General features: G+C 42.5%; 1 protein-coding gene across 5 annotated transcripts in view; it reads left to right on the top strand.

The window, feature by feature from the left end:
* EDC3 (enhancer of mRNA decapping 3) overlaps positions 1 to 26,633 on the top strand; it is a 76,492-nt gene that overhangs the window by 7,407 nt on the left and 42,452 nt on the right. For 3 of the 5 annotated variants that reach the window (XM_044283238.1, XM_044283239.1, XM_044283240.1), the window contains exons 4-5: positions 5,480 to 5,536; positions 9,238 to 9,282. The exons of 1 other annotated variant lie outside the window; for it this stretch is intronic. In XM_044283238.1, the coding sequence (XP_044139173.1) occupies positions 5,480 to 5,536; positions 9,238 to 9,282 (102 nt within the window). The remainder of the gene's footprint in view (positions 1 to 5,479; positions 5,537 to 9,237; positions 9,283 to 26,633) is intronic. One more of the 5 variants, XM_044283241.1, reaches the window with a different exon arrangement.

Raw genomic sequence — 26,633 nt, 5'->3', positions numbered from 1 at the left:
GCGACCGCACTGGCCACCAATTAAATTAATACAGTAGAGGGAGGGGGTCTGCTGCCTGGCAGCTCCTGATCCCTTACAGGGGGCTATGATATGCACAATTAACCCCTCAGGTGCTGCACCTGAGGGGTTAATTGTGCGGATCACAGCCCCCTGTAAGAGATCAGGGGCTGCCAGGCAGCAGGGGCAGTCATGTACACAGTTCTTAGACTATTCTAACTTGAAGCGTCCCCATCACCATGGGAATGCCTCTGTGTTAGAATATACTGTCGGATCTGAGTTTTCACGATGTAACTCAAATCCAATGGTATATTCTAACAGAGGCGTTCCCATGGTGACAGGGATGCTTCAAGTTAAAATAAACCGTTTTTGCAGACTGCAATAAAAAAGTCAGTGTACATGAGGCCTAAAGCTAACTTGTCATTTTTACCACAAAGCAGGGCTCCAGACTAAAACAAATATCAAGGAGCCATTGGCTCCTAACCTGAAAAATTTAGGAGCCAAATTTAAATTTTTTTAGTTGCCAAATTTAAAATGCATATAATTCTGGTATAATAAAAAAAAAACAAACACGCATGTCTTACCTAGGATTGTCACGATACCAAAATTTGGACTCCATTTCGATACCATAAAAAAGTATTGTGATACTCGATACCACGTGAAAAAAAAACGCCAAAAAAGCCACGTGCGTTTTATGGCACGTCTGGACCATAATAGAACAGTCCTAACCTAATTTTTGTCGGGACAAGGTTACAAAAAAAAATGGCAAATTGCACGTTGTTTTTTTAATAACTACTCCCCCCCCCCCCCCCCCCCCTTAGGGGCTAGAACCTGATAGATATCTAACAGGGTGAATAGGACTTCACTCTCCCTGCTACCCTGTGCATAGTACACACAGCAGCAGGGAGCCGACTATGGCAGCCAGGGCTTCAGTAGCGTCCTGGCTGCCATGGTAACCCATCAGAGCCCCAGGCTTACACTGCTGGGGCTCCGATCGGAACTGCCACCGGAGTGCCGCCCCTGAGGTGTTAATAGCGGCGGATCGCAGCGCGCAGTCAGAGGCGGGGTGCCGGGTATGGGATATGTCTGGCACCCGCAGCGCAGCCTGCGTTTTTATTAAGCATAAACTATATTCATTAGTGATTCAGTGGCCACAGCGCCTCCCCTCCTCCTCCCTGCTATCAGCCCATTGGTGGCAGCAGTGGCACAGGGGGAAGGACTGCTTCATTCTCCCCTGTGCTGTTGAGAAGAACATAAGACGCGCTGCTGTCAGCGCGTGCCATGTCAGTTTGTGAAAGCGGCAGAGCAGTGGAGGGTCTAGGCGCAATTGGCGACAAGACTACAAAGTCTTGTCGCCATTTAGCAATTCTAGGTCGCATTTTCGACCATTTTGGTCGCCATCTGGAGCCCTGCAAAGTGAACGTTGTAAAAATGAAACCAGTAAAACACAGCAATTGTGCATTCATCCAATTCCACACCATTATTCATTTGTTTTCAGCTTCTCAATATATTGTATGGAATATTAAATGGTCCCATTAGAAAGTACAATTTGTCCCACAAAAAACAAGCTCTTAAATGGCTATGTGAACTGAAAAATAAAAAAATTATGGCTTTTGGAAGACAGCGGAAAATAACTGTTAGGAAGGGGTTAAAATATGACTTGTCCTGCAAAAAAACAAAACAAGCTTTCATTATAGCTCCTCTGTATTTAAACTTTTTTTTTTTCTTTGAGTAAAATGTGGTGGTGTGCAAAAAAAATAAAATAAGGAGAAAACAGTACTGACCTGTAGAATTTTATTTATGCTGCATGGGGAACAGTGTCAATTTAAATTGAATAAAATGACTGCATTTTTTCCCCCCCATTATCTCATAGAAACATTTAAAAGGGATAAGCCCTTTAGTACAGTGTTCTCAACTCCAGTCCTCAGGGCCCACCTACCGGTCATGGTTTTTAGGCTTTCCTTAGTATTGAGCAGGTGATATAATTAGTGTCAATGCCTAGGACTTACCACAGGTGTTCATTCTGTGGGATATTCTCAAATCCTGACTGGTAGGTGGGCCCTGAGGACTGGAGTTGGGGAACTCTGCTTTAGTAAACGTTAGTAATTTTTTTTTTATGTACCGCTCTTTATGGTGTCCAAAGGGGTTGTTTACACCTTTTACTATTGATGGCCTATCCTCATAATGGTTCTTCAATATCTGATTGGCGGTGGTCGTCTTGGAATAGGAGCCGTGCCGCAGTTACAAATTCCAAACTCCATCCACTGCACAGTCGACAGAGCGGTGTATTTGTGGCACTGGAGCCACTTTGAAATAAATATATATATATATATATATATATATATATATATATATATATATATATATATATATATATATATATATTTATATTCAGGCTGATAGCAGATAACTTATACTGATATTCTGTGCATTTTTATTTTAATAGTTTAAACTTTTTGGACGTGGCAGTATGTAATTTATTTATTGTTTTATATATTTTATATGTAAAATTTGTAAAGGGGGTGATTTATACTTAATATTTATTTTTTAAACTTTTTATTTTTTTATTTTTCATTTAAGAACTATTTCCCCCTTAGGGGCTAGAACCTGGAATCTTTTCATCCCTTTTCCTACTCGCCCTAATAGAGCTCTATTAGGGTGAATAGGACCTCACACACTCCCTGCTGCCCTGTGCATAGTACACACAGCAGCAGGGAGATTACCATGGCAGCCAGGGCTTCAGTAGCATGCTGGCTACCATGGTAATTGATAGGAGCCCCAGGATTGCACTGCTGGGGCTCCGATAAGAAGCTGCCACCAATGACTTTAATAGTGGGTGGGTGGGAGGGCGCACTGCGCCGCCAATGATAATTAACGTTTAATACAGGAGGCGGGTGTGTCGGAGCAGAATCGCATAGCCTGCCTCTGACACCTGAGGGGTTAACTGCCGCTGATCGCAGCCTCCTGTATTTGTATTATACGTTAATTGTCATCGCTGGACGCATTATCGGCAAGGTTAGATGCCGATAACTTTGAAAATCATTAATATTGGTAGCGCTAATAATCGGTCGATCCCTAGTATGGGGTTTAGGCACCCTGACAATCAAGTATTGGTAGCATGTCCTGAGGGTAGACCATCAATAGTAAAAGCGTGGACAACCCTTATAATGGAAAAATGTATTCTTTCCTTAAACTGGTATTCTGGTTGGTACAAATCATCCCCTATCCATAGGATACGTAATAACGTTAAGATCGGTGGGGATCCTACCGCTGTGATCCTCACCACAAGAACGGGGACTCCGTGCCCCCTGGGGGCCCCTTGCAGCTCCCCTGAACTTACTGCAGCGACTGGTCACACGTGTGCGGCTGCTCCAGTAATTTCTATAGGAGTTCTGGAGATAGGTGAGCACTGTACTTGTTATCTCCAGAACTCCCATAGAAATGAATAGAGCGGCCCCTACCCTTTGTATAGAGGGGATAACTTGAACCATTCCAAATACCCCTTTAAGAACTTAAAATTGTGAAGAATTCATATGGAAATAAAATGTTGCTAAATTGTATAAGTTTATACTAAAGCTGACCATACACATTAATCTAAGGTAACACAAGTGTTAAAACGTAGCTTTTAATAATCAATACTAAAATAAGAAGGTAAACACAAAATTATGGTGGGTTTAGTCTGTAAAAACCCCTATCTGTCTTGTGGTAGGATAAACAAATCTATAAAAATGTGGAACAGTCTTGGGTGGTAGAGGGGGAGAGCGTATAGATATACAGATATAGCCACTTGCCCTAATGATATCACGTAGACCGCTATCACTTTGTGGCACCCCGCAAAATTAAGCCAGTACAGACTAGTACCGGAACCTACCCTACGTCTTGTCCTGTGGCCTAACTGTGTTTGGCGCCGCTACATACTGAAACAAGCATGCCATTTGGTGCTGCATCTGAAATGAGGATGCGCTCCACCCTGGACCACGCCGTTGATACCAGAAGTGACTAATAAATCAATGCGCAATAGATCTATGTTGCTGAACTTGCCAATTTTGCCAACCATCTAATGCTTTTTGGACCTTTCTGACTTTCCCGCAATAATTGATGTCTGAATATTGCGGGAAAGTCACTATATTGCGGGAACGTTCATTAAATATGCATGGTTGGCCTAGCATGCATATGTATGGGAAGATCTAGTGAGATGGCTATTAGCTGACCATTATGTTGTGTAGGGTTAGCTTAGGGCTGCTTCACATCTGCATTGGAATCTCAGTTCGGGGCCTCCCTCGCAGAGTCCATCAAAAAGATTGGACTTAAAGGTCCTGCATGCAGTGCTTTCTTGTCCTGGAAAAAAAAAAAGGATCCTGAATGGAAACAGAACAGGTGCCATTTTAGTAAATGGAGTTTGTTCATCTCGGTTATGTGTGTATTGAGTCTGGCACTTCAGTTATTTATGTTGTAGTCCTCTAATGATGCAGAACAATGGAAATGTATAGTGGTTGTGTAAACTCCCCCTTAAAGGGAACCTTATGCCATAAAATGCAAATTAATCTGCAGGCAGCATGTTATAGAGCAGGAGGAGCTGAGCAGATTGATGTATAGTTCTGTGGGAAAAGATTCAGTAAAACTTATTTGGTTTATTAAAAAGTTAAAGTCAAGGAGACGGTCCTATCAGCGACTGACCGCCATCTCTGTATACACAGTCATAGAGGGAAGGCTGCCAGTAACTGATAGGACCACCTTGACTTCAAAGCATGGATGTAAATGGAGAAATGACAAGTTTTACTGACTAACTACTCTTTTCCTATAAAACTATATACAATCTGCTCAGCTCCTCCTGCTCTATTACACGCTGCCTTCAGCGCTGACATCCTGCTCAATGTGACAGGTTCTGTCACGGTCAACCTCCCTATCCAACTATCCTTATAGACACATGGCTGTAGTTCACCTGCATCATCATTGTTTCATCCAAGCTCCACTCATTTCTGTTACCAACCACTCTCGCTACTTTGCCAAATCAGCAAAGGAAGGGTGTCGAGAGCAATGTTGACACCCTCATTGCATCAAAAGAATAATTTGCATATTAGGAAAAAGTATTTCACGAGTGGAGCATCGGATTAACAAAAGAAAGAAGGTGTTGTAATCTGGTAAACTATAGAATTGTTGGCTCGGGAGGTTGATGGTGACAGGCTCCCTTTAAGAATACCACTTTAGCAAAGATAAGAGTTAGACCTATATGTACCTGTAACTACATTGAGTGAATATATGTATCCATGATTTGCCTTTTATTGTCACAAAAGACCTGTTTTTCTAGTAAGTGGACACAGTGATAATATTGCAAAGGCATGACATTATACATGGTGGAAACAGTGGTCATGATGCATGACCTTATCTGATTAAATGCTCTAACTGTAATGCAATCCATGTAGGAAGACTGGGTATTTATTTCCATTATTTCATTTGTCTTCTCCCTATTGCTTGCTGGCAGCCCCTCCCAAATGCCTTGGATTTTCTGTGGGGAGGAATCAGGAAGCGGATTCAGCAGGTATTTTAGCTGTTTAGGTGACTTCCCATTAACTGTAATTTTGAAGTATATCTGTGTGTGTGTTTATATAGAGTTGTATGTCCCTTTTTCGCCATGCAGTGATGCGTACATATCGGGCTACTGTGTACATTATGTTTTCTATAAATACAAATTAGTTTACATTTACTATACATTTATTATAGCTGTGCTTGAATTCTGGTATATATTATTTTTTTTTTTCTTTGTGATCCCAATACCAGTATTTTAGTCAGCAAAAGTACTGAACCTAAAACAAAAGCATGTTTTAAAAATCCTATTCGAGGCACCACTTTTTGAAACCTATAACTAAAAACTGCAATCCTTCGGTCACCTACATATTACTTTAGAAAGCATTATTGTGTGTCAGCATAATACTGACAAACTATTAGGCTGAATTTCTGGCCTAATTGACAGATGTAAATGGCAGATTTGTAGGCCATGGTCAGTCCCCCCACTAGCATAATAGAGTATCAGCCACCCAAAATGGCAAGGCGGGGAGTCAGAGGGTGATAGAGGGAACTCCCACCCACTGTTAAACTCCTTGGATGCCGCTGCTGACTGCAGTGTCTAATGAGGTACCTGTCCCAATTACTTACACCAGCCATGCTCATTTCCCACCACTGGGTTCATTCTTGCAGTGAGCAGGGTGTGAAAGGATGAGCCATGCCACTGCTGTCTCCGGATGATTCAGGGATGCCTGTTCACTCCTGAATACTGTAGAAAGTAGTATGTCCAGGAAGCAGTTAAGGCTACTTTCACACTCGCATTTGGTGCGGATCCGTCATGGATCTTCACAGGCGGATTAGTTCAGATAATACAACCGTCTGCATCCAGTCAGAACGGATCGGTTTGTATTATCTTTGTATTATTATTACAAGGACGGATCCGTTTTCTATTGTGTCATAGAAAATGGATCCATCCCTATTGCCTTGCATTGCGTTTTTGGCTCAGTTTCATCAAACTGACACCAAAACGCTGCAAGCAGAGTTTTGGTGTCCGCCTCCAGAGCGGAGTGGAGACGGGACGGAGTCAAACTGATGCCTTCTGAGGGTATCCTTTTCTATTTAGAATGCATTAGGGCAAAACTGATCCATTTTGGACCGCTTGTGAGAGCCCTGAACGGATCTCGCAAACGGAAAGCCAAAACGCCAGAGTGAAAGTAGACTAACTTTGTACAAGTGTTATCAGATGCTGAATATGGACCTTTTCTTTGCTAACCTTTTCTTTCATTGCTCTGTGTTAACTTTCCAATACTCTTATCTCATTGACCTTATCTGTGACTATAGTCATTGCACTGTATATTATCTTGGATATATGAGCTATACGTGCTTGAAGTCAAGAAGTCCAGTAGTATAAGTGTTTATGATATAGAATGGCTCCACCAAGTCAGATCATCATTGTAGTTGCAGGCAAAGGGTGCTTGACTGCAAGCAGTTTTTCCTAAAGTTTATTTTCTTATAAGTGTGCGCCCCGTGGCCATGCTGTGGGCCGCAATGCACCAACACCCACTGTGGGGCAGCCGCAGCGGATCGCCTACCAATTCACTTTAATGGGTCCGCGATCCGACTGTTACGCAAAAAGATAGGACATGTTCTGTCATTTTTATGGAATGGAAGTACAGGTTGAAACCCCACGGAAGCACTTCTTAGGGTTCTGTTCCGTGCTTTCATTGTGCACCATTCCGCATCTCCAGGTTTGCGAACCCATTGAAGTAAATGGGTCCGCATCCATGATGCGGAATGCACACGGAACGGTGCCCGTTTATTGCGGATCCCCAAATGCCGTCCGCAATACTGCCACGGAGCCCACTCGTTTGTGTGATAGAGGCCTTAGATGCGTAAGGACCCTCCTACATGGGACAATAGACCCTACCATGATCTGGAATGAGGAAGTTCATTCCCTATCATTGGCCGCTCATTAACGGCATTTATATGCAGCGCTTATAGCTGATGTATGCTGACAAACAACCATTACTTTGCCTATTCGTCTCCCTGTAAAGTGATGGCACCTTTACACAGCCAGTTATCTAAAACAAGCTTTCATACAAATGTAAGTTCCTGATAACTTGCCTATATAAAAGAACCCTATGATGAATAATCTTTAAATATGCAAATGAGAAAATATATCGGTAAAATGGGATGGCATCAAAACCAAATCCATTTGGAACCTCCTCTTCAAGAGGACAGAAAAAATTAGCCTGCATAATTTTTGTGTGCAGTTGAACCCTGATTTACAGTACACCCACATGTTGTGTAAATGCTGCAGACAATCTGCATCAGAATTTCATGCGAAAATATGCAGCGTTAACAGTAGCGGTAACATGTTTTGAAATGTTCAGGGGAAACTATGCCCATCAAACCCCTAGCTACTGCTAACCACGGATTAACACCCTGTTGATGGATGCGCACAGCACAGGAACCTACCTCTAAGCGACCCTAGTTAACCCCTACGCTATATAAGGAATACAAAATTTCTGCCCGGAACTGTCGGTCAATGGGCATCTGTGTTTTTCAGTCCGTTACAGTTTTTCACTGGGCATTTGTTAGTGTCCGTCTGTAACTGTTGGTCAGTGGACGTCCGTTACTGTCCATCACACCATTGGGGTCCATTCACACTTCCGTATGTGTTTTGCGGATACGCAAAACACGGACACTGGCAATGTGCAGTCTGCATTTTGCGGACCGCACATCGCCGGCACTATAATAGAAAATGCCTAATCTTGTCCACAATTGCGGACAAGAATAGAACATGTTCTATTTTTTTCGGGAGCCGCGGACCGGAAGATCGGCGGCGCATTCTGGAAGATCGGCAGGCGCAGTGGAGATGTCTGAGCAGAGAAGCGGTCGGACATTCACTGCGCATGCGCCGAATACAGCCGCGCACGGCGCATGCGCGTGAAGTCGTCCGTTTGATGCATTCTGAAGCAGATGGGCGGGCTGGAGGGAGGCGCTGAGCGGCGGCATCTTGAGAAGGTAGACCGATCCTCTAGGTGCTAATGACGCCCCCATAGCACCTAGAGGGTCATTAGCATATTAATAAAAGTTCTTTTTTTAGGTAAACGGCTGCCCCAAAAGCTATTATAGCAGGATAGTTTGGCAGAGCAGACACTAGCGGAGCGCTAGTGTCTGACACCTAATTATGTGAAATCCAAGTGGTAGAAACCCTTTAAGAAACGGCGGTATGATGTCTCTTAATATCGCGGTATATTGCCCAGAGTAGTATAGCCTCTATAGGTTTTGTGAAACTAAAAGTGACATGTCGACATGCCCCTTTTGCCTCCCATAACCCCTCCCATCCCTCCCAAACCACGCCTAAACACCGCCCATTCAACACCTTATTTTGTCATTGTGTCAGTAATTCAATTAAGTTTTAATATCTTTAAAAATGAAATATTAGGCTTGTATTAACCTCTTGCTAATCATTATAAAAGCAATTATAAATATTGACAATGGCTAATTGATTCATCTAGCTTCCTAAAGCTAAAGGACCTTTGATGTAATACCGCCCATTCAACGCCCCTTTTATTCTGTTAGATCTGATAATGCGGCAGTAATTTTAATTGTTTTAATTTCTTTGAAAATAAAATATTGTATTAACCTCTTACTAAGCCATTATAGACGGATCAATTAGCCGTTGTCAACGTTTATCTTCCTAAAGCTAAAGTAGCTTTGATGTCACCACAGGTCCTGGAAGGGGAACTGACGCAGTCCCTTTGTTAAATCCGGCAGGTGAGATGATTAAAATTTGCTTTAATTATATACGATCCTGTTTAAAAAAAAATCTAAGGCACGCATGATTGAAGCAAAATATTTGATCACATCTAACGCATATATGTATCACTTATAAATATTAACAATAGCTAATTGTGGCATCCAACTTTCCCGGGTGCCAATAACGCGTATCTATCTTCTAATACACCATCTGTTCATCAATTTGTACAAACACCTACTAAATTTAGAAGTCCACAATGTTTATACATGTGTCACAAGACAGTCACCCTTATGTACCAGCAGCTGTGACAATAGCCAACAGTTGTCAAAACATGCTCGGACACGTCCTAATATCTTTAAAAATAAAATATTAAGGTTCTATCCTAACTATCTATCTTTCAGCTGTAGTTAATTGGCGGTATGTAAAAGAGCACTAAATGCTCAACAAAAATATAAACCTTTTTCATAGCCTTTTTTACAACCGCCTATGCCAGACTCGAATTATACACACTCCTAGACAGATTGCAAGAACATGGTCTTTATCACGACACAGACTCCGTCATATTTGTAAGTAGAGATGGCGACTGGAACCCGCATTGGGCGATTTTCTTGGTGAACCAACTAACTAGTGAAATACTCGCTGACACGTACATTGCCGAGGTGTGTATCTGCGGGTCCGAAGACGTACGGCTACAAACTCCACAATGGGAAAACCGTATTAAAGATTAAGGGTATAACTCTCAATGTTGCTAACACTCGACTTAATTTTGACAGCTTAAAAGACCTTGTGTTGGATTACTCACGCAATCCCAAGACGCAGAAAACAATAGATGTAGAACAAAACTGCATTTTTAGAAATAGGAAGCCTTGGGCCATAGAGACAAGACCGTTACGTAAAACGCAAAAGTGCGTCTTCACAAAGACAACTGCCGACGTACTTTACAACATTACCTTTCGGCTATTAAACATGGCCGTGCAATTTCAACACCCGTTTTCTTGTATTTTAGCAGGACCCTCAAATTCCGGAAAGAGTTTTTTTTGTAAAACGGTTAATACAAGCGGATACGCTAATGTCGCACAAACCTGACAATGTCATTTGGTTTTATGCATGGCAGAAGTTGTACGACGAGCTAACCCGTTTGTTTACAAAAATTAGGTTTATCGAGGAATACCGCAAAATTTTACAGACTCTGACCTATTCCAGCAGGACAAGGTAAATTTGGCGGTTGATGATCTTATGGAGGCGGCTTGCAAAAATTTTGAAATGCAAAACGCTTTCACCAAATACGTGCACCACAGAAATGTTGAGCATTTTTTTTGTCAGGGTAAGAAAAGAAGGACCATAAATTTAAAGAGGACCTTTCACCGATCCTGACATTGTGAACTAAGTATACAGACATGGAGAGCGGCGCCCGGGGATCTCGCTACACTTACTATTATCCCTGGGCGCCGCTCTGTTCTCCCGCTATGCCCTCCGGTATCTCCGGTCACTAAGTTGTGGTAGGCTGAGTCTGCCCTTGTTCTGCTGTTGCGATGCGATTGGCCAGCGCTGAGCTCACAGCCTGGGAGAAAATAACCTCCCAGGCTGTGAGCTCCGCGCTGCGATTGGCCAGCGCTACAGCAGAACAAGGGTAGACCCCACCTACTATAACTTAGTGACTGAGATCTCCGCCTACTATAACTTAGTGAGCGGAGATACCGGAGGGCATAGCGGGAGAACAGAGCGGCGCCCAGGGATAATAAGTGCAGTGAGATTCCCGGGTGCCGCTGTCCATGTCTGTATACTTAGTTCACAATGTCAGGATCGGTGAAAGGTCCTCTTTAAACACTAAATACATGCTCCTTTTTAAGAACCCTCGTAATAACCTGTAATTTATTACGTTGGCTCGGCAAATGTACCCTGGTAAAACACGTTTCTTTTTAGAAGCATTTGAAGATGCTACACAAGCGCCTTACGGCTATTTACTCGTAGATTTAAGAGCTGATACATCCGAGTAACCACGGCTAAGAAGTGGTTTGTTCCTGCCAGATCTTCCAGTGGCTTATGTGTGCAAAAAGAAGCTCTAAAATGTGATATTTTGCATCTTGACTGTCATTCTTGGTAGCATCGCCTCTCCTGTAAAGATGTCAAACGGGATCCGACGTAATTGGGATCTTCTAAAAGCGTTGGTCAAAACAAAACCGAAAAGCAATGTTATGCAGCGCCAGTAATGATTTGATATCTGCTATTGGTGAGATCGCTCTCAACATCCTTAAAGGAAAGATGCCTTTTAGAGAGCGACTAAAAATTATACAGAAAAGATGGCGCAAGGCTTTAAAGAAATTAAGCGATAAAAGCCACCCCATTAAAAACAAGAAGCACATTGTGAACCAGAGCGGCGGTTTTATTGGTTCGCTGCTCGGCTTTGCAATACCTTTTAATCACTAGCTTTATAGCTAATAGAGTCGGCGGCTCATAATGGAGTATGCAGAGAAAAAATAAAATAAAAAAATCCGTAGAAACAACAGACATGCGCCAAACCGCTACGCAGCGTTTAGACGTCGAAATTAGCGAAATACAACACAGAAAATACCTTTCAGATGATGAAAAAATAGAGATACACTAATGTGTTACAGAGATACTTAATGCTCAACAAACAGACTGGTAAAGAAATGTCAACCCTAACTTTGATTACGCAGCCGCAACCCGATCAACAACGATTGACAAATTACGTTTCTAGTGGAGACAATGTTTAAGAGATACTTAATGTTAGGTATAGGAAAAATGCTGAACTTTTGTTGAACAAACTAGGACAATTGGCTAACAAGCCGTACTGGAACGCTAGGGGTGAATTCATTTACAAAAATCAAGTTATACCAGGATCCAAAATCGACCAGATTCGCACGGCGATGCAGAGTCACGGTTTGCTTAACCCCTTAAGGACTCGGCCCTATTTCACCTTAGGGCAGGCATCCTCAAACTGCGGCCCTCCAGCTGTTGCAAAACTACAAATCCCAGCATGCCCGAACAGCCTACAGGTATCAACCTATAGCAGGGCATTGTGGGAGTTGTAGTTTTACAACAGCTGGAGGGCTGCAGTTTGAGGATACCTGCCTTAGGGACTTGGTCATTTTTTGCAAATCTGACCAGTGTCACTTTAAGTGCTGATAACTTTAAAACACTTTGACTTATCCAGGCCATTCTGAGATTGTTTTTTCGTCACATATTGTACTTCATGACACTGGTAAAATGAAGTAAAAAAAAAAAAAATAATTTTATTTTTAAAAAACAATACCAAATTTACAAAAAAAATAGTAAAAAATTGCAAATTTCCAAGTTTCAATTTCTCTACTTCTATAATACATAGTAATACCTCCAAAAATAGTTATTACTTTATATTCCCCATATGTCTACTTCATGTTTGGATAATTTTGGGAATATTTTATTTTTTGGGGATGTTACAAGGCTTAGGAGTTTAGAAGCAAAACCCAATTTTTAGGGACCACTTCAGGTCTGAAGTCACTTTGGGAGGCTTACATAATAGAAACCACCCTCAAGGTATTCAAAACTGATTTTACAAACTTTGTTAACCCTTTAGGTGTTCCACAAGAATTTAATAGAAAATAGAGATACAATTTCAAAATTTCACTTTGTTGGCAAATTTTCCATTTTAATATTTTTTTTTTTCCAGTTGCAAAGCAAGCGTTAACAGCCAAACCAAACTTATTATTTATGGCCCTGATTCTGTAGTTTACAGAAACACCCCATATGTGGTCGTAAACTACTGTACGGGCACACGGCAGGGCGCAGAAGGAAAGGAATGCCATACGGTTTTTGGAAGGCAGGTGGCCCCATTTTAGAAACTACGGGATAGGGTGGCAGTATTGTTGGTACTAGTTTAGGGTACATATGATTTTTTTGGTTTCTTTTATATTACACTTTTTGTGAGGCAAGATAACAAGAAATGGCTGTTTTGGCACCGTTTTTATTTTTTGTTATTTACAACATTCATCTGACAGGTTAGGTCATGTGATAATTTTATAGACCAGGTTGTCACGGATGTAGCTTTTTTGAAACAAAAAAAAATGATGTTTTAGTGTCTCCATATTCTGAGCCATAGTTGTTGGTGTTTTTTTTTTTGTTTTTTTTTTTGGGTGATTCTCGGGTAGGGGCTAATTTTTTGTGGGAGGAGGCGACGGTTAGATTAGTACTATTTTGGTGGGCAAAAACCTTTTTGATCGCTTGCTGTTGTACTTTTTGTGATGTAAGGTGCCCAAAAAATTGTTTATTTAGCACAGTTTTTATTTTTTACGGTGTTCATCTGAGGGGTTAGGTCATGTGATATGTTTATAGAGCCGGTCGATACGGGCGCGGCGGTACCTAATATGTATTCTTATTTCTTTTACCAATTTTTTTTTTTTTTTTTTTTTTTTTTTACTTTATTTGTGGAAAATGACATTTTTGTTTTATATTTACATGAAACAAAATATTTTTGGGGGAAAACCTTTTTTTTTTTTTTTTTTTTGTCCCACTTTGGGACCTGAACTTCTGGGGGTCTAATCCTTTACAATGCATTCCATTACTTCTGTTTTGGAATGCATTGGCTGTATGAGTAATACTGTGTGTATTACTCATACAGCTTCCGGCCCGTGAGATCCAGGGGGCTGGATCTCGCAGGCATCGCACTGCCTTCCATGCCATCGGGTTCCCCCTACAGCCCCATGGGGACCCGATGGCACCGCCGCCATCGCTTCAGGTAAAAGCTGCAAACCGCAGGTTCACGGGACCCCCCCCCCCCCCCCCCACGCATTTAACCAAGGTGCCTGCTCAATGATTTGAGCAGGCACCGGGTTCCGTTCACCGGGCGGCGGTAATCGGAACTGTCATGGGCCCATCTAGTCTGCCCAATATACTGAATACTATGAATAGCCCCTGGTCCTATCTTATATGAAGGATGGCCTTATGCCTATCCCATGCATGCTTAAACTCCTTCACTGTATTTGCAGCTACCACTTCTGCAGGAAGGCTATTTCATGCATCCACTACTCTCTCAGTAAAGTAATACTTCCTGATATTACCCCGAGATGTGTCCTGTATGTGAGAAGTCCAGCGCGAAGGAGTGCAGCACTACTCCGCATCCTCAGAATCTCCTCCTTGCTTCCCGATGTCAGCCAGCGCGCCGTAATCTCGCGATGCGCGAGCTAGCGCATGCGCATTGTCCTCAGTGTTCCTTCCCTGTGCTGGCATCAGCCTCAGGGAAGAAACGGCGCTCGCGCATCGCGAGATTACGGCGCTCTGGCTGTCTGACGTCGGGGAGCAAGGAGAAGATTCTGAGGATGCGGGGCAGTGCTGCGCTCCTTCACGCTGGACTCATCTCACGTACAGGACACAGCTCGGGGTAATTTGCAAATGGATCAAATCTGTTTTTTCCCCACAATAAAAGCACACAGAGCTATGGGGACTGGGTATTGCGGATGTTCTTGCAGAGTTCAGGAGATGGTTCCCGCCGCTTGCTTCTGCGTAAGTCCTTCTTTCAGGGCAGCCCCGGGCAGCAAACGGCTCATATCAGAGCCTACAGAGGGGACGGACGGCACGCGAGACGCTGTTAGGCTGAAATCTCGCGAGATCGGGTCACATGGTCACGGCACATACCGCGAGACTTCCCGCCCGTACCCTGTCACCAGGAAGTAGTTAAGAAGGAGATCGGGACGCTGTGCAGAGGATTTTTGGCGTTCCGGTTTATACACTCGCTATGTCTCTCCCTGTGGAGAAGCCGTCCGATACCCCTAAGGCCCTCAGCCCGGTAAGCCTCCTCTTCAGAGAAAATTATATTTCTATCTTCACATTTGTGCCACTGTTTTGGTTCGCTGGTGGAGGTTCCCCACTCATTTCCTACTCCTTAGTTAGGAGGAGTTTTCTGTGCTTTCAGAGCAGAGATGTCGGAAGGAGTGGGGAAACTGCGCAGAAAAAGAAATGTGCGATCTGTAAAAAGCAGTTGGCAGGTCACAGTAAGAGACCCATCTGCCAAAAATGCACAGACAAGATTGTCTGATGAGGCCCCTTCCTTGGTGGATAATCTGAGAACCATCATTAGAGAAGAAGTCAGCTCGGCCGTTGAGGCAAAAATAGCCTCCCTACCCCAGAAACCCTCCACCTCTAGATCTAATATAGAACCCCAGATGGATTGGGACCTGGAGGTAGCATAAGGCATGGATTCTTCTGAGTCGGCCTCTTCCTCTGAGGATGAAGCAGGCAGACCCCTGGTGTTCAATAGAAGAAACAGACTCTTTCTTTTTTTTTTCTCTAAAGGCGATTCGATCCACCTTAAACATTGAGGAGTCAAGAGGGATCCAGTCCGTTCAAAATCAGATATTCAGGGGTCTAGGAAATAGTAAGAAAAGAGTTTTTCCGGTCCATGACAACATTAAAAAAACTTATTTCTGAAGAGTGGAAGGATCCTGAAACAAGGGCTGGTACATCTAACGTATTTAAAAGGTAATATCCCTTTTAACAAGGATGACTCAGCCCACTGGGATAAGACTCCGAAGGTAGATGCGCCTATAGCCAGAATAAAAAAAAGCATTCCGGCCATTTGAAGACGTGGGGCTCTTAAAAGACGCCATGGATAAAAAGTGCGAATAAGTTCTAATAAGATCCTGGGAATCTAATACCGCTGTGTTAGGACCAAGCATTGCAGCTACTTACACAGCTAGGTCCTTATCCTTGTGGTTGTCGCAGCTGGAGGAACATTTGGTCTCAGGCACCCCCTAGAGAAGACATTTTATCTTCTCTGCCGATTTTGAAACAAGCTTCTAATTTTTTTTAGCTGACGCTTCTGCAGACTTGGTTAATTTATCCGCTAGATCTGCAGCTCTTTCAAATACGGCAAGTAGGTCTTTTTGGTTAAGATCCTGGACAGGGGATGCTGCTTCCAAAAATAGACTTTGTGGTATCCCCTGTGAAGGAGACAGACTTTTTGGTTCAGTTCTGGGTGATATTCTGGAAAAAGCTTCTGATGGGAAGAAAGGGTTCCCGACTGAGACAAAGTTCTTCCAGCAGCGGCGATCATTTCGAAACCAGAAAAGGGGGAGGCAAGAACAGAGAAAAAAAGATAGCTTAGGTTCATGGCATCAAAAGGTAGAGGTAGAGGATTCCTCTTTAACTGGGACAAAATTTCTAAGCAGTCAAGTTTATGACGCCGGAGATTCTGTAGGGGGAGACTAAAAAAGTTCTGCACGGCATGGGAAGGAATCTCCAACTCCCCTTGGATTCTGGACATAATCAGGGATACAAGCTAGAACTTTCCTCTCCACCTTCAGACAGGTTCGTAATAAACAAGAAACTTAGAGTAGATCACCATCTCTTAGCGTCTCAGATTCTCCTATTGTTAAAGAAAGAAGCCGTTATTCCAGTCCCAGAAGACCAGATGGGCACAGGCTTCTACTCCCCAATATTCCTATTAAAATAAACAACTAAAGGCTCCTTCAGAGCTATTATTAACCTAAAATATCTCAGGTTAATCCAATACAAGAAATTCAAGATGGAGACTGTGAAATCAACAATCAATTTGTTAACACGGTATTGTTACATGGTAACGCTCGACTTAGCGGACGCATATTACCATGTACCAATTTATCAAAAACATCAAATATCTACGATTCACAGAATTCTTGGAAGATCACCTTATACATCTACAGTTTCAAGTTCTAACTTTCGGCCTGGCGTGAGCTCCCAGGGTATTTACAAAAATAGCTGAGGTATCAAGTTTTTTTCATCAGAAGGAGAATTTTTATCCCATACCTAGACTATTTCCTCATTTCAGCATCCTCACAGATACTTCTGCAGGATCATCTGAGGACTGTTTTAACTGTCCTCAAGTCTCTGGGCTGGAAGTTGAAATTGGAAAAATCGGATCTAATACCCACCAGAGTAAAGGTATTTTTGGGGATACAGGTGGATTCCCATCAAATGATCTCCTTTCTTCCAGAATCTAAGAAAAAATACCTCATTTCAAAGATCTCTGCTTTTCAGCAGCTCAAAAAGGTTTCCTTCAGGAGGATCATGAAAATTTTGGGGCTTATGACTTCAACAATTCCGGCAGTCAAGTGGTCTCAGTTCCACGGAAAACCCTTGCTGAAGTTTCTCCTGAAACATTGGAACAGAAGTTCACGGTCATTGGACAGGTCTGTGACCCTCTCCCTGAAAGTCAAAAGCTCCCTATATTGGTGGCTGAACATGTCTAACCTGAAACAGGGAGTTCCTTGGCGGGCCACAAATCAGGTGGTCATAACAACGGACGCAAGCGGGTCAGGTTGGGGGGCCCACTGCAAAGAGCAACTAGTACAGGGAACATGGGACCCAGACATTCTCCCATTATCCTCAAACGCAAAAGAGCTACTGTAACGGATCTCCTAGCACCCCGACCGGGTTCCTCCGTTGATGGATGCTCCTACTGCTTCCCGAGGACTCCACGCACTCCACTTGACACACACGTAAGCACTGCAGACCCCACGAACCGCCAAAGCTTGGTTGAGGTCTAACCGTCTCCTACCCACTCTGGACCTATGACAAGGCTCCAGTGGTTGAACCTCTCCTAAATCCAGAGAGCAGGATCAGCTCTTAGAGAAGAACTAGTAGTTATAGCCAGGGGAGTATAGCAAATCTTCAGCGTATAGCAATCCCCAGTATCGATCAGTTACCCAAACACCAGCCTCAACATGATGAAGGGTAAAACAGGAACTCTCTTTATTGAAGATCAACTCGGTATACATACAGTTCAAGAAGTCTAAAAATATAACTCAATCAACCATGAATAACATGCAAACAGACATCTTCACCCCCTCCATAATGAATGAATAGGAAGAGAGGAGACACATGTGATGGGATTATCTCCTGAGTGTATCATAGGGTGATCTACTCATCTAGGAGTCGGCTGCTATTCTAATTAGCTACTTAATCCCATTACTAACATAATCAGTGGGAGTCTCGGTGCAGAATTAACCCTTTTTGTGTTGCTGGATCCACACCATGCACCTTTTAAGGGGCAATAGGAAATATGTGGAATATAAATTCCACACATAAATCAGGGTTCATAGTTCCTTGTAACCCCAAAAGGTCTGAGGGGGTCTCCATAATTCTGGGTCCATAGTCTGTAGGAAGGAGGCTGGCCCTCAGGCTTCTCCATCAGCCCCAGTGACAGTTCAGTCCGTCACAGCTACTAGCAGTATTTTTGGCTCTATGGGCGTTTTTACCAGTCATTCACTTCCAGAATGTCAAGATCCTCTCAGACAACAGCACTATTGTTGTATATCTAAACAAACGGGGGCACAAGAAGCCGGACTCTGTGCCAAATTGCATCCCGGATTTTTTCTTTTTTCCTGGGCCAAGACGCACATAGTCAATCTCCTCAGTCCATCTGAGAGCAGAAGAGAACATTCTAGCAGACTTCCTGAGCCGGAGGGTTATTCCCAGGAGAGTGGAGCCTCAAGAGATTAGTCTTTTTTTAAAATGTGCTGCAAATGGGGACATCTGAAGGTGGATCTCTTTGCTTCTCAGAGAAACGAGCAAACAGATCCTTCTTTTTTTATTTTATTTTATTTTTTATATTCCCTCTCATTCAGGGACAACCCAACAAGAGTGGATTGCTTTTCAGGGCCTTGGCTGCCAGATCTTCTATATGCCTTCCCACCAATCCAGTTGATCACAAAAGTCCTGACAAAGATTGCAGAAGAACGCTCTCATGTGATCCTGATTGCCACATTTTGGCCAGAAAGGGCATGGTTATCCCTACTTCTGAGTCTATCCAGAAAGGTACTGGATTCTTCCTCAGATCCCGGACCTTCTGCTGATTTCAGGCATCCAACAATCAGCCAGTTAAAGCTCACTGCCTGGATTTTGAACGGTCCATCCTGAAATCAAAAGGATTATCCGATTCAGTCATCAACACTTCTTTCCAGCAGAAAACCGGTCACATCCATCATCCATCTTGGAACTTTTCCAAAGACTCCTGGAAGCCTACTTTACCACCTGATACTAAGGTAATTTTAGACTTTTTGCAAAAAGGTCTCGACAAAGGACTCAGAGTTAGCACCATTAAGGTCCAGATGGCAGCTCTTAGTGCCTTTTTATGGAGGTCAGGTTGGCCGGGTTGGATTCGGTCAAGAGGTTCATTAAGGGGGCCAGTAGGCTGCATACTGTTCATAGATCTACGATCCCTCCCTGGGATCTTAACCTGGTCCTTTCTGTCTTAATGGATCATCCATTTGAGCCTCTCCACAAAATCTCTCTCGGACTCCTATCTCTAAAAACAGCCTTTCTTATAGCCATCACCTCGGCTAGGAGAATCAGAGAAATTCAAGCCTTGTCCTGTAAACAGACTACTTCTTCTTCTGATTTTTATTTTTATTTTTAAAGATTTTTATTTGACGTTTTTTGAAAATTACAAACATACAAGGAAAGAAATTAGCCTGCACACAATACATGCAAATAATAGTATCACAGTATTACATGATAGGCAAAGAGTAATGTAATGTAGTGAGTATGTAATATAACAGGCATATCATAAAACAGACTACTTCTAAGACACGAACCTTCTTAATGACCAAAAGTGTTCTCGAAATTTCACTGTCAGCAGGAAATCTTGTTGCCTACATTCTGCGCCCAAGCAAAATCATCTAAGGAATTGAAGTTTCATCATTTGGATGTGCGTAGATTCGTGCTGTCTTATCTAGATTCTACGAAAGAACTAAGGAAAACAGACCGTTTGCTGGTTCAATATGCAGGACAAAATCGGGGACAGGCAGCTTCTAAGGCTACCATCGCTCGCTGGATTAAAATGACTTCAGCATGGCATATAAAGAAAAAGGACTCTCTCCACCAACTGAATTAAAAGCCCATTCCACAAGAGAAGTGTCTGCCTCTTGGCAGAAAATGCCTCAGCTTCTTTGTCTCAAATCTGCCAGGTCTAGTCCATCAACATTTTTTTTTTTTTTTTTTAATCACTATAGGCTGGATGTACAGTCTAACAGGGACTTGTCCTTCAGATGAAAAGTTCTGTCTGCAATAGTCCCTCCCTAGCCTGATTTCTTTGTTAATCCTCCTGCTTAGTGCTGTTGGTGAGGCGTACGGAAAAGATGAAGATTACTCTTACCGGTAATTGGATTTTCCGTATAGCCTCCACAACGGCACTGGGTTTTTTTTCCCACCCTGATACTTTTCGATTGTTACGTGCTAATGAATGAAAAAAAATATCTCTCTCCCAAAATAAGTCTCATTTTCTTCAGCATCATCCTTGGGTATTTACTGGAGAAGGTAAAGGGGAGGAGGCGTTTTAACTTAGTTCTCTACGTTGTTTCCTGTCCCTGGGAGGTGGGGTACCCTCCTGCTTAGTGCCGTTGTGGAGGCTTTACGGAAAATCCAATTACCGGTAAGAGTAATCTTCATCTTATTTTTAAATCCATCCATGCTGGAAATACAGGGGCTTGTCGAGCAGTGTGCAAAAATAAAATGATGTTCCCACAACCACTGCTATCCAAGTGTTCGGAGAGTGGAACATTCTTCAGACTTACGGGTGACCAGCTACTTACAGCAACGTGAAAGGGCAGGAAATCTATTTATATGCTCACCACTGTACATGCAGACACCATCCTGGCAGTTAGGGAGATTGTGGCTACTGAAGAGCACAAGCCGTTCTGTGTAACAGACTATAACAAATTTGGGGAAGGTGTCGATATTTTTAAATTACCCCTGTTTTGAAATGTACCATATGGTTTCCAATTATTCATTTTGTTTAATACCAAAAAGGGATCTATTTAGTAAGTCAATTTGAGTTTACACTTCAGTTATTTGGTCAATTATCTCCATCAGTTATACCCTAGTCACACAACTGTATTTTTAGTCCTCTTCTGATCCGCATTTTTTGCATTGGATTGGATGCAGACCCATTAAATTCACTGGGTCCACGAAAAATGCAGACTGCACACTCTGTGCTATCCACATCTTTATGCCCATTCCGCAGCACCCGCAAAAAATAAAACGTGTCCTATATTTTACTTTTTTATGGACAAGGCTAGGACTGTTCTATAGGCAGGACGTTCCAATTTGCAAAATGCGGAATGCTCACGGCCAATAACTGCGATTTGGGGACTGCAAAAACTGCAATGGCTATGTGCATGAGCCCTTATTGTGAGCTAAAACCAGCTGTGGGTCAGAAAACGCAGAACAGGCTTCACTACTGGTTTTGCCTCCCAATAACTGACCAAATAACTGAAGTGTGAACTCTGTCTTATGTTTTGTTTAGCTTGTGGGCTTTCCAGGGAGGGAGAGATCCTTTTGAGAGGGTCTTTGCCAATGGCAGGCAATGACAGGGAGAAGCCTCCCTAGCATCGCGGGTGACGCTAGGGAGGCTCGTACCCATCACCGTCTGCCGTTGGATGTTTTCATCCGCACAACAGGGAGATGCAGCGGCAGCCGTGCAGGCTTCAGAAGTGATTCGGGTGCCGGTAAGCCTGGTAAGTACATTGTGTGGGTATATTGATGGGGATGGGGGGGGGGGAGGGGGCTTCGCATTTCATTGGTAGGATGTCCCCTTTAAAGCAGTTTACTTTGCACAAGCCCACATCCGTCTCTTCCAGTATGTACTGCACAGCATTGAAACAGACCCTCAAAACTTGTCCCGTGGTAGGCAAAAAAAACTATATAAAAATTGTTTTAAAACAAATTAAAGGTTAAAGTATAAAAAACCCTTTCTCTAAATCAAGCCATTTACAATAAATAAAAAAATATATAGATGCATTGGTTATTGTCGCATCTGTAATAGCTGGCTTTAAAAAGTATGGTGTAGTGGGAACACTGGAAAAAATCCAAATGGGGCAGAATTGGAGGAAAAAAACTAAACACATAATTGCATAATATTATGGGGTTAGTTTGTATGGCGTTCCCTATGCAGTAAACTGACCTGTTCACTTTATTATTCTGGTCTGTACAATTACAGCAGTAACACATTTTATATAGTTTTTCTTGTGTTTTTAATACTTAAAACAAAATAAAAACATGAGGGGTCATTTATTAAGCTGAAATACACCGGCAGTGGCGATCAAATATATAGAGAACAATACACAATTTCCAAAATGTCAGTCATAGTGTAGTCCTATGTGAATATATCCTAACATGAGTAAAATAGCAGTATTTTAAGATTATTTTATAAATTGTATTTATTCTAAAGCACAGAATAAAAATGTAAATGAGAAAATTGAAAAAGAACACTGATCAAAATTATAGAACACTTTCAGATACCTGCAAGTTATTGGTGTTAATCTGGCAACTGGTGCTAATTTCCTTAATGATCTGGCAGCCTAACTTTCCAGTTTACACTGACTTTGCCAAAACGGTGTGCCGTTCCAAAGTGACTGAAACCCTCCGGCAGCAGGTTGTCCAGATGAACGCCAAAGGGGGTTACCCTATCAGCCATAGCAAGAGAAGTTGGTTGTTCAAAGTCTGTGATTTCTAGAATATTGCATCTTTACAACATCACAAACTCATTCAAGTCCCCCAAGTCATTCAAGTCCCCCAAGAAGGGTGGTCGCCCTCGAAAGAGAAATGCAAGAGAGGACAGGATAATGCGGAGAATCTCCATGGGTAATCGTTTCAACACTGCAGCTGGAATTGCTTGCCAGTTCAGCACTGAACAGGGTAAGGATCTGTCTCGTCATACATTGTCTCCAGGTGACCAAACCTCTCATTAGCAGAAAGAATCAAAAGGCTAGACTCGCCTTGCTGAGGAGCATGTTGTGTGGACAGAGGAGAAGCAAGCGGTCCAGAGTTAATGTTAGTGATGAAAGCAAGTTTATTTATTTGGGTCTGATGGGAAACGTTGTTCGTCGACAAACTGGGGAAAGACTGAACCCAAAGCGTGTAAAGAAGTCGGTGAGGAAGTGTCATGGTTTGGGGAATGTTTTCTGCAGCAGGAGTTGGACCTCTCATACAGCTACATGGCAGAGTGAATGCAAGTGTGTATCAGAACCTTCAACAACAAATGGTTCTTTCCTTGCGTTGAGTTCATCACTCAATCAGCCAGCAATTTTCATGCAGGACAATGCCCCCCGTCACACAGAAAAACGGGTAAAGCAGTTCCTTGAAACGGGAAACATTGAAACAATGAAATGGCCAGCCCAGAGTCTTGATCTAAACCCAATAGAAAACCTCTGGAAAATCCTTGGTGACAAAGTTATGGTCAAGAAACCCACAACAGTCGCAGAACTGTTGAAGAGACTGGAAGAAGAGTGGACCAAAATCGCACCAGAGCAGTGTGAGAGACTAGTGATGTCCTGTGGTCGCAGATGTGCTGAAGTCATTCAAAGCAAGGGCCTGTACACTTCCTACTGTTTGGTGACTGGTGTAACCTTCAGAAAATTTTGTTAGAATATTTCTCTGTGCTACAGTCATTGCTGTTCTCTAATTATGATCATCAGGTTTTCTGAAAAATAAAGGTTTTATGTTGCTATACTTTGGTTATTTTGGAAAACACTGTTCTAATGGCATGGTGTACCCCGTACAAAAAAATCCTTCAAATGATGATCAATGTAGATTACATTATTTCTGAGAAAATCAAGTGTTCATAAATTGTTCTCCAATTTCAGGCGCAGATTGCGGCACAACAGCTAGCAATTTGCGACTTCTTCTCTCCGCTCAAATCAGGTCTAAAAAAGTGGACGGTCCAGCGGACCTGTCTCATTCACCGTTTGCTACGTCTGTTTCATGCGTAGAAATAGGGCTAAATCTAAAGACGGCTTAGAAGTCTAAAACGCCTTCTTAATAAATGTGCCCATAGTTTTTATTTATTAGCAAATTCTGGACCCCATAATTATTTTTTTAAATAAATATATAGTTGTGCAGGCAGTATATCTTGATGACCTATCCTCAATAGCCAATCGGTGGGGGTCCAACACCGGCACCCGCCACTGATCAGCATGCCTCCTAACTTTTGAAAAGAAGGGAGAGGGACACCTACTTCCAGCCAGTCCCCTAAAGGCCCCAACATAGTAATTATTCCTCCTTTTATGCCTCCGCACAGTATTTTTTGCCCACATTGTGCCCCTTCAAAGGTTTTGTCCAGATATGTGCCCCCCTCACAGTAATATGCCCAGCTAAGTGCCCCCTTCACAGGCAGTAAAAAAAAAAATAACTCCACATACTTGCCTTGTTCCCCAGCAGCAGCAACACCAACAGCAGGACACACGGAGCACTCGGCCGGCCCCACTCCCCACTCCCTGTCCAGACCTGCAGTGTGGAGAGCACACTGGGAGTATTGATGGAGCAGGGAGCCGACGGACTGCTCTTTCTTCATCATTACAGGCAACTGTCTCTGCTTCCTAGAATACCCCTTTCAGTCTATAAAGTCGTATGAGGGCCCTTATTTTTGTGTGATTTGTAGTTTTTACTGATGCCAATTTGGAATGTGTAAAAAAAAGCATTTTATATATTTTTTTTTTTTTTTTTTTTTTTTTTTTTTTTTTTTTTTTTGTAGGTGAAGTGACAGAAAAATGGCAAATTTGGCTATTTTCTCACTCCCCCCTCCCGCCCTGCATTCACTGTGCAGAATAAATACATTTATATTTTAATATGAATTTTGGGACATAGCAGTGCAAATAATCTTTTATTAGTAGTAGTAAAGGGGATAATTTCCATTTATTTTTATTTTTTTATATGCTATCTTCAGATGGCTTCTCCTATACACAGCAATTATCATTGTAGTGTATAGGAGATCCGCTATGGTCTTGTGGAGCCCTGCCACCTGCATAAGAACTACAGCCATAATAGTCTCAGATTTTTCAGAGAGACCAAAGCTATTGCAGAGAATGAACAGCTTCCCCCATCCCCATGCATGGAAGCCATTGAGGCCCTGGGGATGCTGGGCTCCTAGGAAAAAAGCCGCCTTGAATACTGTGATCACAATTGACCGTGACATTTGAGGGGTTAATTTTCTTCAAAACCCTGCAGCTATGCTGCCTTCTCTGAAGAGGGTGCCATCTTTAATGACCCTACTACTGATATCTATAGAAGTATGGTGATGGAGATACGGTTAATGAAGATTAACATATAAATGTACTCCAGCTCACCTTATACAATAAAGTCCAGTGCACGCAAATGATCAGGTTAAATCCGAAAGACATGAAAGAAGTAGGATCCAGCACTCCACAAAAGCATTTGACGTGTTTCAAACACAGGTGTGTTTAATGAAGATGTCTGTTTTTTTGACTCATGCAGAAATGTCCTTATCCCATAGGACATGTTCTATAATTTTTGTGGTGGCCACGGAACAGACATACAGACATGGAGAGTGCACGGTGTGCTGTCTGCATCTTTTGTGGCCCGGATTAGAGGCGGCCTGAACATACGATTGTGTGCCTGAGCCCTTAGTCAGGTTTCAGATGGGCAATGCTTCCAACAGCACCGAGACTTTTTTTTTTCCCCCTGCCATTCAAATGAGATAAAATGGGCTGTAGACATCATGTGTGCGTGTTTTAGACCCCTGCCACGTTAACCGTCCAGAACATGGACAAGTTCCTATCGTCTGCCTGAAGGGGGCATAAACTGCATGAAAGGTCACCTAATCATGTTTATATTTATCTGTAATTGAAGTGCTGTCTTTGTGTAATGAAAAGTAGTGCAGAGTAGTCTGAATTGGGTCCACTTGTGTTTCAATTCCTCATAGTTTATAAGACCTTTGCTTGCTGTTATGGAATGGAAATGTGCGAACAGCAAGTCCTGGTAAGGGCTCATGTACACTTCTTTTGTTTTTGTCCGCATCTGATCCGAATTTTGTGCAGGTCGGATGTGGATTTATTTATTTTAATAGGACCACAAAGGATGCAGACAGTTTTGTGAACCGCAAAAACGGCTATAAAGCTTCCATTCAATCAGGTTTTCGTTACCCTTATAGGCAGGATAGGTTAGTCTGTAACAAAATTGATCCATCATGGATGCTGTAAAATTGAAACCAGTGACTCCATCATGAACAAAGCCTTAGCTGAAGACCATATAGCATTCCTGGATAGCTGTAAGCTATCCAGGCATGCTAGGAGTTGTAGTTTTGCAACAGCTGGAGGGCCGTACTTTGGACATGCCTGCCATATAGGAACCTTTATACTTATATTGCAACTGGTGAAATCTTGCTGAATACATAGCGGTATGCTAAAGAATGCCTTCTATTCTTTAGCCTCTCGCAGCTCATAATGGCTTGTCTCAAGGTGACAAAGATGTTCATATTGTTATAAAACACAGTATATAAAATCTAGAAAGCATTGCAGCACTTTGCTTGCTACTTCTGGATTAACAGTACATTTTGCACAGGTTTTGACATTACAAATTTTTTATTTTTTTTTATCACTGC

The sequence above is a fragment of the Bufo gargarizans genome, chromosome 2 (genome assembly GCF_014858855.1).
Source record: "Bufo gargarizans isolate SCDJY-AF-19 chromosome 2, ASM1485885v1, whole genome shotgun sequence".
NCBI classification, from domain to species: Eukaryota; Metazoa; Chordata; class Amphibia; order Anura; family Bufonidae; genus Bufo; species Bufo gargarizans.
The sequence above is the reverse complement of the archived record's forward strand: the minus strand, read 5'-3'. Positions and strand labels throughout refer to the sequence as shown.